The 14,994-nt window shown below is 51.7% G+C and overlaps 1 protein-coding gene across 1 annotated transcript; it reads left to right on the top strand.

Annotated features, from left to right (window-relative positions):
- Positions 1–812: 812 nt before the first annotated feature.
- On the top strand, positions 813–9,050 carry TRAM2 (translocation associated membrane protein 2; the record flags this gene model as incomplete). The annotated part of the gene is made up of 10 exons (XM_009700138.1): positions 813–876; positions 3,264–3,373; positions 3,596–3,712; positions 5,443–5,501; positions 6,079–6,163; positions 6,301–6,371; positions 7,011–7,115; positions 7,252–7,410; positions 8,330–8,499; positions 8,753–9,050. Coding segments are annotated over 10 exons (1,014 nt in total), but the record flags the coding sequence as incomplete, so codon positions are not given.
- Between the last annotated feature and the right edge of the window lie 5,944 nt (positions 9,051–14,994).

A 14,994-nucleotide genomic window follows, 5' to 3' on the forward strand; every position in this document is an offset into this window, starting at 1 on the left:
AAGGCAATAAATGAAGATAGAGCAGCACAGCCCTGGTTTGCAGGGGACCTGTTGTCTCATCCCAGGCTTTTTTTTTTTTTTTCCCTTTTTGGGCCAGCCTGCAATGCTGGACGTGCAGCTGGGGTCTTGTGTGTGGCCAGTGCAAGGTTCGGCTCTTTTGCCAAAGCTGCTGTTCCCCTGCGCCGTGGGACCCTTGTGAGTACCTGCACGGTCTCTAAAGGGGTCTGCCCTCACCGCTCCCATGGCTGCTGTTATTAGAGGAGCCTCCACGAAGATGTGGGGACTAAATCCGTGTGTAGCCCATAGGGCTTTGCAGCCTCTGAGTTTGCTCGGGTACTGAGTGCCGCCATCCTTACCCAGGCCAGGCTCCTGATGTGGCTGCCCAGAGTGGATGGGAATGAGGAATGGTTTTAATTAACACAAATGACCTGCTGTATCGGGCTCCTGGTGTCTCCTGAGCAGCAGGTTGCACATGGCGATGGTCCATGATGCTGGAGGGATGCTCATCCTTGAGGGAAAGCAGGGAGTTTCCCCCATCAGGCTGACTGGTGGCTTTTACAGCTGTGTTGTTTTTCCAGGTTTGTCCTTCTTTTATATATCCCTTTCTGCTTCCCAAATCCCAAGTCCCTGCTGGCAAACCTCTTTCCTAGCAATCTCCTTGCTGAAAGGTGTTTGTGGGTGAAGCCAGCGCCGGCACATTTCCCTGGACGATTTGCCTTTCCCAGTGTGGTAGGAAAGGGGAGTAAATGGTGGCTGAGGAATGGATTCAACAACTGATTTGCTTTTTTTTCCCCTCTGTGTGTCTTTGACAGGTTACCGCCAAGACTGCCTTCCTGTTTATCTTACCTCAGTATAATGTTAGTGTGCCTACAGCAGGTAAGAGATGCTTCTGCTGTGGATGCCCCAAGGGGAGGGTCAAGTCGTGCTCTGCCCCAAACCCTCGCTGCCAGCTGGTCTGGGCTCACCCTCTACTGATGCACATTGCTTGAGCCCTTGTCTGGTAGTAAAGGAGATTTTAAAAATAAGATGTGTAGGGGAAAAGCAAAGTTTGAGTCGCTCAGAGCACGCTGATTGTGTCTGCCAGCCCTCGTGCTGCCAGAGTGGGGAAGAAATGCTTTCCAGGGGATTTCAGGGCTTTCACTCTACCCTGTTTCTGCCATGGTCAGGCCGCTCTGTGCACTCCGCAGGGTGAAGATCCTCCTCCAAGCCTGGTCAGGCAAGATCAAATTGCCTGATTGCATGCCCAGAGTAGCTCTGTGCCCTGCCGAGGAGCAGGAGGGATTTAGCTCTTTGCTAAGCAGCAGGAGCTGCGCGGATAATTCCCGTCTCGCTTTATTTATTGGGAACTGCACAAGGTGAGGGTGTGGAGATGCACATGGTGCACAGCATCCCTGCTCCAGGCAGCTTATGGTCCTGATGCACATGGAGAATAAATCGAGGAGGCTCCGAGCTGGCACAGGTCTGAGCTCGATGGAGCAGAGGATGTGTCCCGGCTCCCAGCCAGCAGGCAACTGGAGGCTCGGTCCCTGCTTGTCTTTTGGCTGGTAGTAGCTATCTTCCTAGCCGAGATCTGGGCACTGGCGTGGGGGCAGCAGGAGGTGGTTTGGGTAAAGCTCTGGGCTCAGGATGGGCCAAACGCCTTGGGGCACAGAGCCTGGCTTGGTGGCAGAAAACTGCAGTTAATTAGAAGTGTTTGAGTAAGGGAAGAGCAGGGTTGTTGGGATTAGTGAAACTAGGATGAGGCGGACGCATGGAAGATAAAACTTCTGCCCTTAAAATCGTTGAAAGTCATGGCTGAAGAAATTACCCAGTTTCCAGATTCAATTGCCGTCCGCGTGCCCCTATGACACAGTCCAGACAACTTCCACTGCCTTTGTGTTAAGTGATTTATTCTTCCCTGCTACCAGAAATCTCAGGGGGGCATGTAACCATCTTGCTAGGACCAGGTATTGGGGTATCAATACAGGGCATGAGCTAGCTGAGGCTGTTGGGAGAGAGACCTTGGTGCAGCAAGCTTGCTCAGAGGAAGGGTTATTGCTCACCTGAATTTTTCCAAGGCTGTTTCCCATCCCTCACAAGAAGGATGCTGTTGCTTGTCCGCCGGCAGATCTCCCTCCTGTCTCCTGCGCTCAGCGCACGCACGGCTCCTGCTAGAGCAGCTTCTGAAATGCCCTAGGGAGAGGAGAGGAGGCAGAGCAGTCACACACGTGCATGTTATTTTCTTTAGTCTTGCAATTCTTTTATCTTACTCTGGGGTTATGAGCTCTGTGATACAGGCAACGTTTTTACCTCTGGGTTTGCACAGCACCCAGCTGGAGGGCTCCTAAAGACCGAGTGTTTTCACATCCTTACGCCAGGTGTTTTCCTAAATCGTATTCAAATCTTAACTCACGTACGTCAAATCTTAGAAATCTGGACTGAAGCTTTGTTCATGGGTAAACAGGGCTGGTGACAAGTCCCTTCCCAGCATTGATATTAGGAGAGGATGGACAAGATCAGGGTAAGGGAGAGAAGCAGCTGGGGGTGGGCTGAGCTTTGCATTGCGATGCTTTCTGCAGCGTGCTACGAGGACAGTAGCATTCCCGATTCTGCTTCTTCCCCATGAGCTGCAGGGCTGCAAATAGTTGCCTAAATGCAGACGTCTGCGGTATTTTGGGTGCTGTTGAGTCTCCCATTGCTCCAGAAGAGCCGGGCCTCCTGTGGGTCCTATTACTCATCCGCCAGCCCCGTGCCGCTGTCTCGGATCTCTTAATAGCACAAGGCATCTGCATTTAGGCAGCTGAATCCTGCTCCCACAGCTTTCAGGGGTGAGTGGGAGAGACTGGGTGTTGGATGATAACCAAGGGGATGGAAATCCCATCCCAAGCCCTAATGCTCCCAGTGGGCTGTCCCTGATTCCATCACCTGCTTCAGCACTGCCTCCACATCTTCATCCCTCCAGGCTGATAAAATTCCTGTCTCCATAGCCAGGCTGTCCCCAGCCCCTCACCTCTGGCAGGGGAAGCTTGAAGTGTCCTGAGTGTCTCCTCCCTTGAGGTGTGTAACTATTAGAGAGGAAACCATCCATCCTCTGCGATGAGCTGACCCCGGCTAGAGCCCGTTTTTCCAGCCCTGCAGCCACTGGCGCAGTCACGACCTCTCCCTGGTGGCCCCATCCAAGCTGTGTGTTGGGAATAGCTCCCCCCAGCCTCCCAACACTTAATCCCTTACCTGGAAATTGTTTGGGTCACGGGGATTTGACCCACTGTTTGGTCTCTTTGCAGATGGGGAGCTGGTCCAGTATCACTATGGGCTGAAGGATCTGGTCACCATCCTCTTCTACATCTTCATCGCCATCATCCTGCATGCGGTGGTGCAGGAGTACGCCCTGGACGTGAGTGCCATTCAGCATCTCGAGTTGCCAAAATATTTCAAGTACCATGGGGGCATGTGGTCTTGTTGCAGTTCTGGGGGTGTTCTGGGAGTTGAGGTGGTGATAAATGAGCCTTCATCTCTGGGGGCTGCTTGGGATGGGGAGGAGGAGGAGGAGGGAGGGTTGTTGACCCATTGGCTCATTTTTTTCTTGTTCCATTTCTCTCGCTCTGCTCCTTCCCAGAAAATCAACAGGCGTCTCCATCTCTCCAAGGTCAAGCACAGCAAGTTCAATGAATCGGGACAGCTGGTTGCCTTCCACCTCACCTCCATGATTTGGTGCTTGTACGTCGTGGTGACGGTAAGGCATGGGGCTGGCCGGGCTTCGGGTTCCCTGGGTGGGATTTGTGGTTTCTGGAGCGCAAAACCCTGATGGCAGCAGGGAGTCCCCAGCCAGCCCTATGACGAAGACGGGCACATTTCAGCAAGTTTAATTTTCAAGTGTGGTGGGTCTTTCCAGCTACTGAGCGAGGGCAGTTTGGGGAGATCCTTCTCCTGCTTTGTGCAAGGCACAAGCAAATGGGCTGTGAAATATTTTTGGAGCTGGACTCCAGAAATCCTGCCTGGTCCCATCATCTTCATCCGCTGCTCTGGGACCTGCCATCTTTCTCAGCCTCTTACTTTCCTCCTTATTTGCATTCAGTGACTTGGGGTTTTTGGATGCCCTTTGCAGGGTCATGGGGCTAACGGGCAGGTGTTTGTGATCCCTCTCTTTGCGGTCCCTCTCTTGGCAAGCTGGTGGTGAGGGATTGCTGAGAGCAGGGAAACCACGCTGTGCCTTGTGTTGCATTGGGGCTGTTTCAACCCAAAACTGCTGGGGGAAAAATTCAGAGTGAAAACGTTTCATTCTGGGGAGGAAGTGGGAGAGAAGAACAGGCATTGTTGGAGAGATCTGACTATTTTGGCAGCGTGAAGTGATGATGATTGTTTTCTACCAGTGGCCATTGGAGTCCGGCTGTGGTCCCTGGTGGTGCTGGGGATGGATGTTCGGGGGCAGGTCCCCTCCTCACTGCTCAGGGGGTCCTGCCAGCCTCCCTTAGAGGATCGCTATCCCCTTCCAGGCTGGCATTTCTGGGGATCTGCTGGTACTGCTCCTGCCCCATAGGGCTGTGAGGAGGGAAGCTTTGGCAAAACAGTCGATGCCGCTGTTTTTGGGCTGCCCTCGCCCAGTGCCAGACCCATCGCTCACCAGCTGCGGGGCTGTAGCCTCCTGTGCAAACCCACATTGCCGTGATGTGCTCCCCAGATGCCCCGTGCGTGCAGAACAGGTCACCCTTTGCAGTACTTGCACTTCCCCTGGCCTCCCCCAACTGAAAAAAGGGCTTAGGGCAGACAGGGCATGGCCGATGGTGACCGGTAGGTGCTGGGCAGGATGAATTTCCCATGCCAACATCTCTTTGCAAAGCCCGATGCAGCACCCCTGAAGCAGAAGCTGTGCAAGCGTGGAACGAGAAGAGAGCCCCATCCTGTAATCTGCCCTGCAAGCATAAGGCAGGAGGCTGTAGGTGACTGCAGGCAGGTGGAAAATTTAGTATGCATTGCATGGTTTAATTATTTTTGTAGGTGTTTTCTGTTCCCTTTTTTTCTTCAGAAGTACTTCTTTTTGCTTAAGTGATACTTGAGTTGGAAATGCCGGTGGGGAAGAAGCCCACCTGGATCATGCATGCGGTTGCTTGGAGCCATGCTACAGGCGTCTGACCCCAAGCCTTCAGAGCATCCCTCTTGTGTTGCCCAAACCTCGAAACATCCTATCCTGAACTTGGAACCCTCTGTGCAACTGAGCAAGCAGCCTTCAACCCCCAAATACAGGGGCCTCATGAAATTTGAGCAAGGTGCTAGAGACCCATGAACGTGGCTGAGCTTTGGAGAGCTCAGCCTTGGCTCTTGCAGGGGACATGGTTTTTACTGCAGGTTGAAAGGCCGCGGGTGCCATCCCCAGTGCCTGGTTTCGCTGTAGCATTAGCCCACCCCATCGTCACCATGCGCTGCCTGTTTCTTTTGCTGAAGGCTTGCATCTTTTCTCTTTTTCAGGAAGGATACATATCAAACCCCCGGAGTTTGTGGGAAAACTACCCGCATGTTTATCTTCCGTAAGCACTCACAAGGGCATTTTGTTCTAAGGCTGACTGCTTCCTTCCTCTATATGGTTTTCCCTGTGGCTGGGAGCGGGGTGCTGACAGCGCAGTGTCCTTTGCACGCACCCTGCTGCAAGGATGCTGCAGTGAGATCCGGGGGGATCGGGAATTTCTCCTTTGTGGCCCAGGGGAGGGTATTCCCGAAGGGTTTCCTCCGTGAGGAAGGTCCTGCGGGCTTGGTTACGCATCCTGGCTGCTTCCTGCTTGCATCACCTTGGGCAAGTCTCTTTGATGTTCATTTTTTATAGTAGAAACTAAGTGGAGGATAATCCTCCCTTCTTGGGGTTTTGCAAGAGTGAGGTTTGCTGAGAGCATGGAGACCGCAGCACGAGCATCTGGATAAACTCCGGGCGCGGCTAGCTCAGCTCAACATGTAATTTCAGTTCAGAAATGGTGCCTCCTAAATCCCGTGGCTTCAAAGCAGCGGAGAGATTGCCCAAGGCTGTGTGGCCAGATGCCTTCCCCGGTGCCTGGGTCCTTGGGGTCCTGCAATGCCCCAGGCTGGCTCATGCAGCTCGACCCTGCATTTCAGGTTCCAGGTGAAGTTTTTCTACCTGTGCCAGCTGGCGTATTGGCTGCATGCCCTGCCAGAACTCTACTTCCAAAAAGTTCGCAAGGTGAGAGCCAGGCGGGCGCTCCTGTGCACCCTGGGGATGCTTGAGGTGGTTCGTCCGCTGGCTTTGGGGAAAGTGAGCTTTGGGAGAGGGTGGGTGAAGAGGGGCGAGAGGTTAACGTGACTTTCTGCCCCTTCCAGGAGGAGATCCCCCGCCAGCTGCGGTGCATCGCACTCTACCTGGTGCATATCGCCGGCGCGTACCTCCTCAAGTGAGTTGGCTGCCTTGGCATCCTGTCCTGTGCCGCGGATGGGGCTGTGCAGGTCCTTTTGCAGTGCGAGTCAACCGGGAAGCCTCGGCAGGGTGGGGGGCTTAAAGGGAATAAAGGGGAGTGCTTAAAAAGCAGATGGTACTGAAGCTGACCTCCTGACAGTGGACCGTTAGCTGAACAGTTTTCACAGAACTGATTTTTGAAGGAGTTCAGCAGTGTTACGTGAGTGCACGGGCAGTCTCTGTTCATAGGGCTTTGTAAAGCAAATGTTAACCAGGGACCCAAAACACAGGCTGACAGGTGCATCTCCCCTGGGGGTGAGAAGCACCCTGGGGTGCCCTCCCAGCATGGCATGGGCAGGCAAACTCTTATCCTTCCTCTGAGTGTGTGCACAGAGCAGCATTGCCAGAAGTTAGGGTTTTGTGTTGGATCCATCCCAGCTCTGCTACTGGTTTGGGCTGCTTTCATGTTTTGGGGAGAGGGATTTCCCCCATTGCAATCCTACCCCCATTGCTGCAGAAAGGTCCGGCTGTGGGCTGGCACTGCAGCTCAGGGATGGCAAGGGAGATGCTGTTACTGGATATGAAGGACCGAGGTCAACCAGCCCAGTGATGCTTTTTTCTTTCTTTTCCCTCCTAGCTTAACCCGCTTGGGGCTGATCCTCTTGCTGTTGCAGTATTTAGCCGAATTCTTCTTCCACATGGCCCGGCTGGTCTGCTTCACCGATGAGAACAACGAGAAGCTGTAAGCAGGCGAGCTGGCCGTGTCTTTCATCCTCCAGTGCCCAGGAGAGATGTCAGCATGGCGGGGGGCTGGCTCTCACCTTTTGGCTCGGCGCTGGAGGCTGCTCCTGCTGACACCTCTGCTTGCCCTCCTGCAGGTTTAATGTCTGGGCTGTCGTGTTCGTGGTCACCAAGCTCTTCACCCTCACCTTGTACATCCTGGTCATCGGCTTTGGGCTGCCACGGGTGGAGAACCAGGCCCTCAACCCCGAGAGAGGGAACTTCTTCAGCTTTCTCTTCAACAATATCCTCTTCAGGTAGGAATGTCCCTACTGTATCTTCCTTGGTTGTGTTATCCCAAGGTGGGTTTTGCTGAGTTTGGAAATGCCAATGGGGATCTGATCTAGCTTCCCTTTAGGGAAGGTCCTAGCAGTTGGGAGGGTGTGGAGGGAGCAAGGAGGGGTTAAAGGCTATGGAGCCACAACGGAGGGGAGAAGCCAGCGAATAAGTTGCTCATTGAGTGAAGTTATTTGAAGAGGGAGACTCCAAGCACGAGTCTATCTTAGAGAAAGGCTTGCAGGCTTTCCCTTCTGCACCTGTAACTGCACTTACGTTGATGTGGTCAGTGAAAAGGCATTTTCCCTTCTGCTTGGACATGTCGTGCTGCCTGTTGATGTGGGAAGCAGAGGATGGGATGGGTTCCTCATGCCTTGCAGTCTGTCTGTCAAGACTGGGAGCCTTTCTTACCCATACAGCAGCTGTAGGTCCAGTTCAGAAGTTGCTAGGTCAGGTACCTGGTCATTCCCAAGCTTTTTGAAGCCATGGATTGCTGGCACACCTGAGGTTTTGGGGGACTTTCTTAGATCCCTTCCAACCACATCCACCTTTTAGTTGTACAGAGCAGCTGGGGATGTCTTACCTTGACGGTGCAGACTGTGGTTTGGGCAGTGCTGGTTGAGATGATCCAATTCGTCCATTCCTGCCCTAAAGTCTTAAGAGTCAGCAACGCCCTGAGCACCTGAGAGCTTTATGTGGGGAGGGAAAGGGAAGTGGCTGCCCTGAGCTCAGGGGATGGGCAAAAAGTAGAGATGGTGGCTGGAGGGACGGTGCCTGCCTTCGGTACTTGGTGCAGCCACCCGGGGGACCTCAGCCAGCAGCCCCAATGTGGGTGGAAAGCTGGGCTGGTGGTGGTCTTGCTCCTCTGTTCTCAGCCTGCCTCTTCTCCACCCCTACCAGAATGAGTGTGCTGCTGTTGGTGTGCCTCTTCCAGGCTTCGGTGATGTGGCGTTTCATCCACTTCCAGCTGCGGCGCTGGAGGGAGTACTGGAACGAGCAGAGCAGTCGGAAGCGAGCCGCTGCCGCCGCCGGCACCAAGCAACAAACCAAGCCGCTCAAGAGGGACTCGGGTGAGTACCAGGACTGGTGTACTATGGGCTGGCACCGTGGGAGCCATCAGTCCTGTGGTTCAGCATCCCCTCAGCCGGCTGCCGCCCGTGCAGGCAATGGTGCGGCGGTGCCTCCTGCTCTGTGCTGAGCCCAGGGGGTCCTCAGCGGGGTCGTGCCATGGTGGGGGTTTTCCCCATGTCTAAGGGCCAGACCCAAGAGGGTTAAGGTTTTGGCCTGTGCAAGGGACAGAGTTTTTTTTCTCTCCATCCCCAGGTTACCACGAAAATGGAGTGGTGAAAGCGGAGAACGGCACTTCACCGCGAACTAAGAAGCTGAAATCGCCGTAGAAGCAAAGGCTTGTCTCCTGGGGAGGAGGGCGAGATACCGGGACTAAGAAGCAGCCCCTCCTCCTGGTCCTCACGAGCGTCGTCTTGAATGGCTTGGAAACCGGTCATCTTCCCAAGGTGTCTCTCGCTCTCCTCCCTTCCTTTCTTGCTCTCTTGAACCATTTGCAATAAAACCAAAAAGGTCCCTTTCCCCTGCTCCCTTCCCCTTGTAGGAACCTCTTCCAACCCTCCTGGTTTTGCCTTCCTCTGTTTCATCGTAAATCAGCGTGCAATTTTTTTTCTTTTCTATTTTAGTGTTTGGTTATTTTGGATTATTGTTACAAATGCATCATAGATGGTTCCAAACAATCCTTTTTTCTTCTACAGCATGTTCCTCCCCTCTCTTCATGGTGCTTCCCTGAGCCCCTGGGACAGGGCCACGGCAGCCTAAAGGCACCGCATGTCTGTTATGGGAACAGGCTCCTGGGGAATGCGCTGGGGCTCTGTGACCCTGAGGCTCAGGGGTGCTCTCGGGCAAGGGCTGCCTTTCCTGGGGCACGTTTGGCCAGCACTTGGCAAGTGCCGCAGGATGGTGATGCTCCAAGTAGAGACCGGGGTCTGAGGAAGGAACCTCAGCTGTGTCTTGTCTCATGGTGGACCCCTGATTTTGAGCTAATTTTGGAGAGCTGGGCAGCAGAGAAGGGAGAGAATTTCCCTCTTCAAATAGAAGGCCAACCTCCTAGCCTTTGCTGTTCTGGGGTCTTTTACCCTCTTGGCTGCAGGAGGTGAGCTGCTGGACCTCTGAGCTCCAAGAGCTGGGCTCAGGGCTCTGCAGCTTGCAGTGCCTTGTCATGGGGCAGCAGCATCCTCAGGTCTACGTGAAACCTTGAGTCCTGCCCCACTCTGAGCACTGGCTTAACTCCTGTCAGCCCAGGCCCTTTGCCAGCTTGTGTGTGCCTTGTGGACCTGGTGTTCTCCTGGCCGTGACCACATCCAAATGACAGACTGGCTGCTGCAAAGGGTTTTTACATCAATGGCACTGTGCCCCTCATGCTGTCACCTTAGCTTTCCTCATCCCTCCCATCCCAGTCCAGCCGTGCCATCGGCAGCCACCAGCTTCACTCTTTGTTTCCAAAGGATACAGAGCTTGTATCCACCCAAGGTGCTATCAAATGCAGGTTTTCTTCCAAAAAAACCGAGCCCCTTCATCCCTTTCTGAGCTGTGAATGAGATGACAGGGAAGGGAAAGGAAGCCGGGGCTGCAAGGAGCAGCTTGCATATTAGGAAAAGCCTGACTTGTGATGCATAGCTGTTGGCAGATGGAGTTGTCTCAAAACTACCTCAGAGGCTGTCTGTTGCTGCAGACCACTTTCCCCTCTTGCTCCTACCCGCTGCCACGTATACATGCTGGCAGGAGATTTCGTGGGAACCCCAGATCCCACCGGCTCGGTCCCCTGCTGCCCCTTTGCTGGGGAGCAGCATCTTCTGCCTGGGGTTTCGTGGGGCAGTGCCATCTCACTGAGCTTGTTTGGGGTGCCATGCACCAGTCTAGGTTTGATAGGCATGTAGTAGACGGGCACCTCTCACCCCACAGCTCTTCTCCGGGGCAGTTTCTGTAGCTGGGCTTTGCTGTTGGTGCCTCTTGTGCAGCGAAGCCGGCTGTAGCTTTAGTTCTGCTTCGCCGTGGCAGGAACAGGTGAGCGGTGTGCTCCCTCAGCTGGGTGAAAAGAGAGGGGACAGAGTTGGGGGGAGCTGGGGTGCTCTTCAATATGCAGGCTAGGATTGAGGTCCACCTTCCTGGTGGGTGAGGGAGGCAGGTGATCCTTAGCGTGCCCCTTGCTCAGCCCTTCGGGCAGCTGAACTCCGGCTCTCTCCGAGTGCAATTCTAGGTTGAGGCTGGCCCAGTTGTCCTTCGCATCATTTGTGTTTTGAGGAAGGGGTGACAGTTGATTTTCTGCCCCTCTTTGACTTGAGTTGGGTTTTTTTTCTGCTTTCTGTAGGTGTCTTTTGTCCCCTCTCCTTGTTGAGCCCCAGCTAATGCTGGGGCACCGGGGGCAGAAAATGTGCAGGGACATGAGCACAGTTGGTCAAATTCCACTTGTTCCCCCATCCCCACGACATCTGAGTGTCAAATGAGAGGTTTCGGCAGGAGAGGGATCCCTCCTTTTTCAGGGGAACTGAGGAAGGAGACTGGAGCAGAGTCCTTGGTGGTAACTTGCAATTGCTCCTCGTAGCCCTTGCCGGGTAAATAATACACATTTTGGCTCAGAGGCAGCCACAGTACCCGCAGTGCAATGTGATCAGAGGGGGAAAAGAGCTTTATGTTAGGGAGGACGTGGAAAAGGTCTAGTATGAGAGGTTTTGCCTTTCTGCTGCCTCTTCCCATCCCCAGCCATCCACTGCCACGTGCCCTGCGAGGGCAACCACTGGCCGGCATCTCTCCGGAGCCTCAGCCGGTCCTTTCTGCAAAGTCGGTGCCTCGCAGCAGCTGAGATATTGGCTCTGTTAATAGGTGACACATACAGTCCCCCCAAAAACTGGCTGCTGAGTGATTCCTCCTCCTGCCTGCTTCGCTTCAGGCAGCTTTTCCATTTGCACAATCCTGCGTCTTCATACAGTAGCTAATTATGCTTTGTATCCCAAGTGCCTTATGTTGCTGTGTCGTCTCTTGTACGCTTGATCTGTGTACTATATCAGTAGCTGAACGTCCTCCCTCTTTACAACATACGTACAACATATGCTACATTTATGTGGGTTTTGTTTTCTTTTTGATAGAGCTACCAGTAAAAGGGACAGTTTGTTTTGGAAGTGTTTCCATGTGTTCTTTTTGTTTGTTTGTTTTAATATTTTTTTTTTAAACCTATAGATGATGGGGCTTTTTTTGCCCACCCCTATATTTAGTCCTTAGAAATCCTCATTCCTTCTCCTGTTATACCCAAATGTGGCAAGTTTTTTTTTTTTTGAGCTGAGCCTTTGTCTTAAGGCAATATGCGCTGTCATCCCAGAGGTTTGCAATCCACCCTCCATCGGAGGGGCTGCTTCTGTCTCTGTGTTCTACTGTGAGCACCATCCCTCAGCTGCCAGCCCGCAGTAACTGCTTCTACATCCACGTCATTTCTCAGCAGACCGAGCCTTCTCTTCAGCCCAAAGAGCTTTTTCGTTCCCAAATGGGAGTATTTTCATTGCAGGCCCTTGGTGGTCAGTCTTTCCTTGACCGCTCTGCGTACAAAGATGTCATGAGTTCACTTTCCTTGAGTGGATGCTCTTCTCGTGCCCCATCTTGTCAAGCCCTGTGTCTTCTGCAAAAAAGATCCAACCCCAAAGAGAAGCTCTTGCCCACCACAGAGCAGAAAGTGTTAGAGACTATGCAAAACTGCAAGTCTTTACTTCGGTGTCACGCTTTTGCTTGCACCTTTCCTGTGGGCTTGAGGCTGCTTTTGTAGTCTGTGTCCATTATCCTACCTGATAAGGTCAGGGATTGAGTAAGTCATTGAGTAGGTGATTTTTGGTATGGAGCATAGTGTTGTCCTGCCCTAGCCTAGAAGAGCTGTGAAATACCAGCTGTAGTTCTCTCTTTTTGTCTTGGATAGTTGGGGAATGGGCTTGGGAAGAGAAAGAGGCAGAGGAAGAACAGATGTAGCATTTCACATACAATTTTTGAGCGACTCATGTTATGGGGCATTACAGTTGCATTTGTTTTGTTGTTGTTTAGGATTCTTTCGTATTCATCATGTTTGGGTTAGTAGTAAAGAAGACAAGTTCCAGTTCCCCTGTAGGTCCCCTTACCCTTAACTCACCGTTTTAAAATGTATTTTTGATAGGCTTCCTGGTTGGAGGGAAGAACAACTACTCTAGGATGCCTCCCCCTTGCCTCCAAGTGACTTTTGAAGCCTGTAGCTACCTTGCCTTTGCTGCAGTGCATGGGCATTTACAGCAGCCTCAGTCTCTTGCCTTAGATGAAGTCTTGGTAGCTGGACCCCAACTTGCATCAGCAGTAGATGGAGATTATGGGGGCTGATTTACAGCCTGCCGGTAAACTTCGTGAGTGTGTAATAGATGGTTGGTTTGATAGGTTTTATGTGCAAACAGTATGTTATTTCGCCTCGGGGCTGTGGGGGGTTTTGTTGGCAGTGGGGGAGAATGGCCGTTGTAAAAGCCAGGCAGAGGCACGTAGTTTTTCTTTGAATGTGTTGAACTCGACGGACCAAACTTCAGCAAAGGAAGTCGAGGAAAATTTCTGTTCTTCCATATTTATGCTTTAGTGCAAATTTCCTAATTTTGGAGGGGGTGGGGGGAAGTAACAGTCTCTGACATTTTATCCCATTTGTTTCATTCTTCCTGTCACTTACGTTTTTGTACGGATTTTGTTTGTTGTTGTTTGTTGTTAAATGACTTTTGTGATAAACTCAACAAAAGTATTTTTCTGAAATAAATGAATAAAAGGCATAGATTCCTCCATTGCTGCTGTCCGCTGATGCTTTATCGCTCTGCTAAGCTGGAGGCGTTGCAAAGCAGGCTGCCATGGGTTGTACTCGTCTCTCTCCTGCCATACCAGACTGTTTCCCTTGGTGCAGCATCTTATGTCCTCTTATTCTCCACAGCTGGGCTTCATCTTCTCGTATTTCCCATGTCTACAGCATGGGCAGCTGCTTCTGAGTTAGTTATCTGTGGCTGCCTTCATCACTGGGAGTGGAGGATAAGGGCATTTGTAGGATATGATTTATCGATGTGGTTTAGGTGCATACGTTACGGCGAGCTAAATGGTATATTTTCTGCAGCTGGCCCAGGGCACAGTACATGATTTGGCTGAGTATTAGGTTACAATGTCGTAGCATGTGCCGAAAACAATTTCTGACTTCTTTTCTACAGCCTACAGCTCCAGTAATATCATCTGTTAAGTTCTTGGTGTCTGGAAGAGCTGATTAGGATGACCTTTAGAAGTTAGCCTTTGTCAGCTGCTGCTTGGAAGGCACCTCATGCAAAGCCAAGCCGTGCTCTAAAATCCAAGGTGAACCAGAGAGAGCTGTAGCGATTCTCAGTTGGAGTGAGCAGCAGCACAAAACAGGCCCAAGAAGGAAAAACAGTGACTTTTCTGAACAAGGGGAGACAGGAGGGACCTGTCATGTGGAGACTCTCAGCTCTCTGAGGAGAAGTGGGAATCCACAGCACAAAAGTCGATTTAAATAAGCATTTTGTTCCAAAGGGCTTTGTTCCCTACTGTGTGTGTGATAGCTGCCTTTCATACGTGCTCAATGACAATATCATCTGGGGTGAGAAGGTCCCTGCCACGTTTACCTTCATGGAGAGATGAGCAATGTAACTCTAAGTGGAGCACAAGTGTCATAACTCTATTGCTATGCCAGCTGCTAGTTTTCCCTTTTTCATTGGACCAGTCTGGTAAGATGACAGGTTGCATAAGATGGGCTTAGATAGTATCTCAGTCCCCAAACCATTCTCCCAACCTTCTGTTAAAAAATGCAATGTCTTGTGTACAGATCCCTGCTATCTCCATAGATACATGAGGGAGAAACTCTCCACTCCATTTCAAGTAAACCCAGACCCCCACTTTGTTGTTCCCCCTCCCACCCTTTAATCCTTAGATAATCCAGCCATTGAGGTACTTCTATTTAAAGCAGATTCATTAACACTTTTATAGCAGCCATGCATGACTTGCTTATGTTCAGGCTAGCAAGCCTGAGTTTATCGTGGTCCATGGCAGGGCTCTTAGATCTTCCTGCAATGCAAATAACAATTTAAACTGGCAGTCTTCGCTGCTTGAAGGTGAAAGGCCCTTTTTGACTCTGTAAGAGAACTCTAGAGTGGTTATCACTCCAGGCTTTAGAGAGCTTTAGCTCTAGCAAGCCTTGCTGTACTGCATTATAAGGTTGAGAGATCAACAAGAGAACCTGGCTTCGGTTCTCCAAAGTTTTTTCTCCTGTGAGTTTCATTTCAATATCCAGCAGTTGTGAGGTTGGGCTTTGGTGGTCGCTAAAAGGGCAGGGAGAGGTTAGGAAGGGAAAAAAGTTAACAAAGTGAGGGTGAAATTAGCTGGCTCTAGTGAGGACAGAAGGGGGAGAGTGAGTGAAACAAAGGTGAAGACTAGAGCATCTTCTTTGAAGTACAATATCTTAAAGTCAAGTCTGATAAGAATTGTATTGCTGGTCTTGTGCTTCAGCTTCTGGGCAAAGA

This window comes from Cariama cristata, unplaced genomic scaffold (genome assembly GCF_000690535.1).
Source record: "Cariama cristata isolate BGI_N322 unplaced genomic scaffold, ASM69053v1 scaffold30925, whole genome shotgun sequence".
In the NCBI taxonomy this organism is placed as follows: domain Eukaryota; kingdom Metazoa; phylum Chordata; class Aves; order Cariamiformes; family Cariamidae; genus Cariama; species Cariama cristata.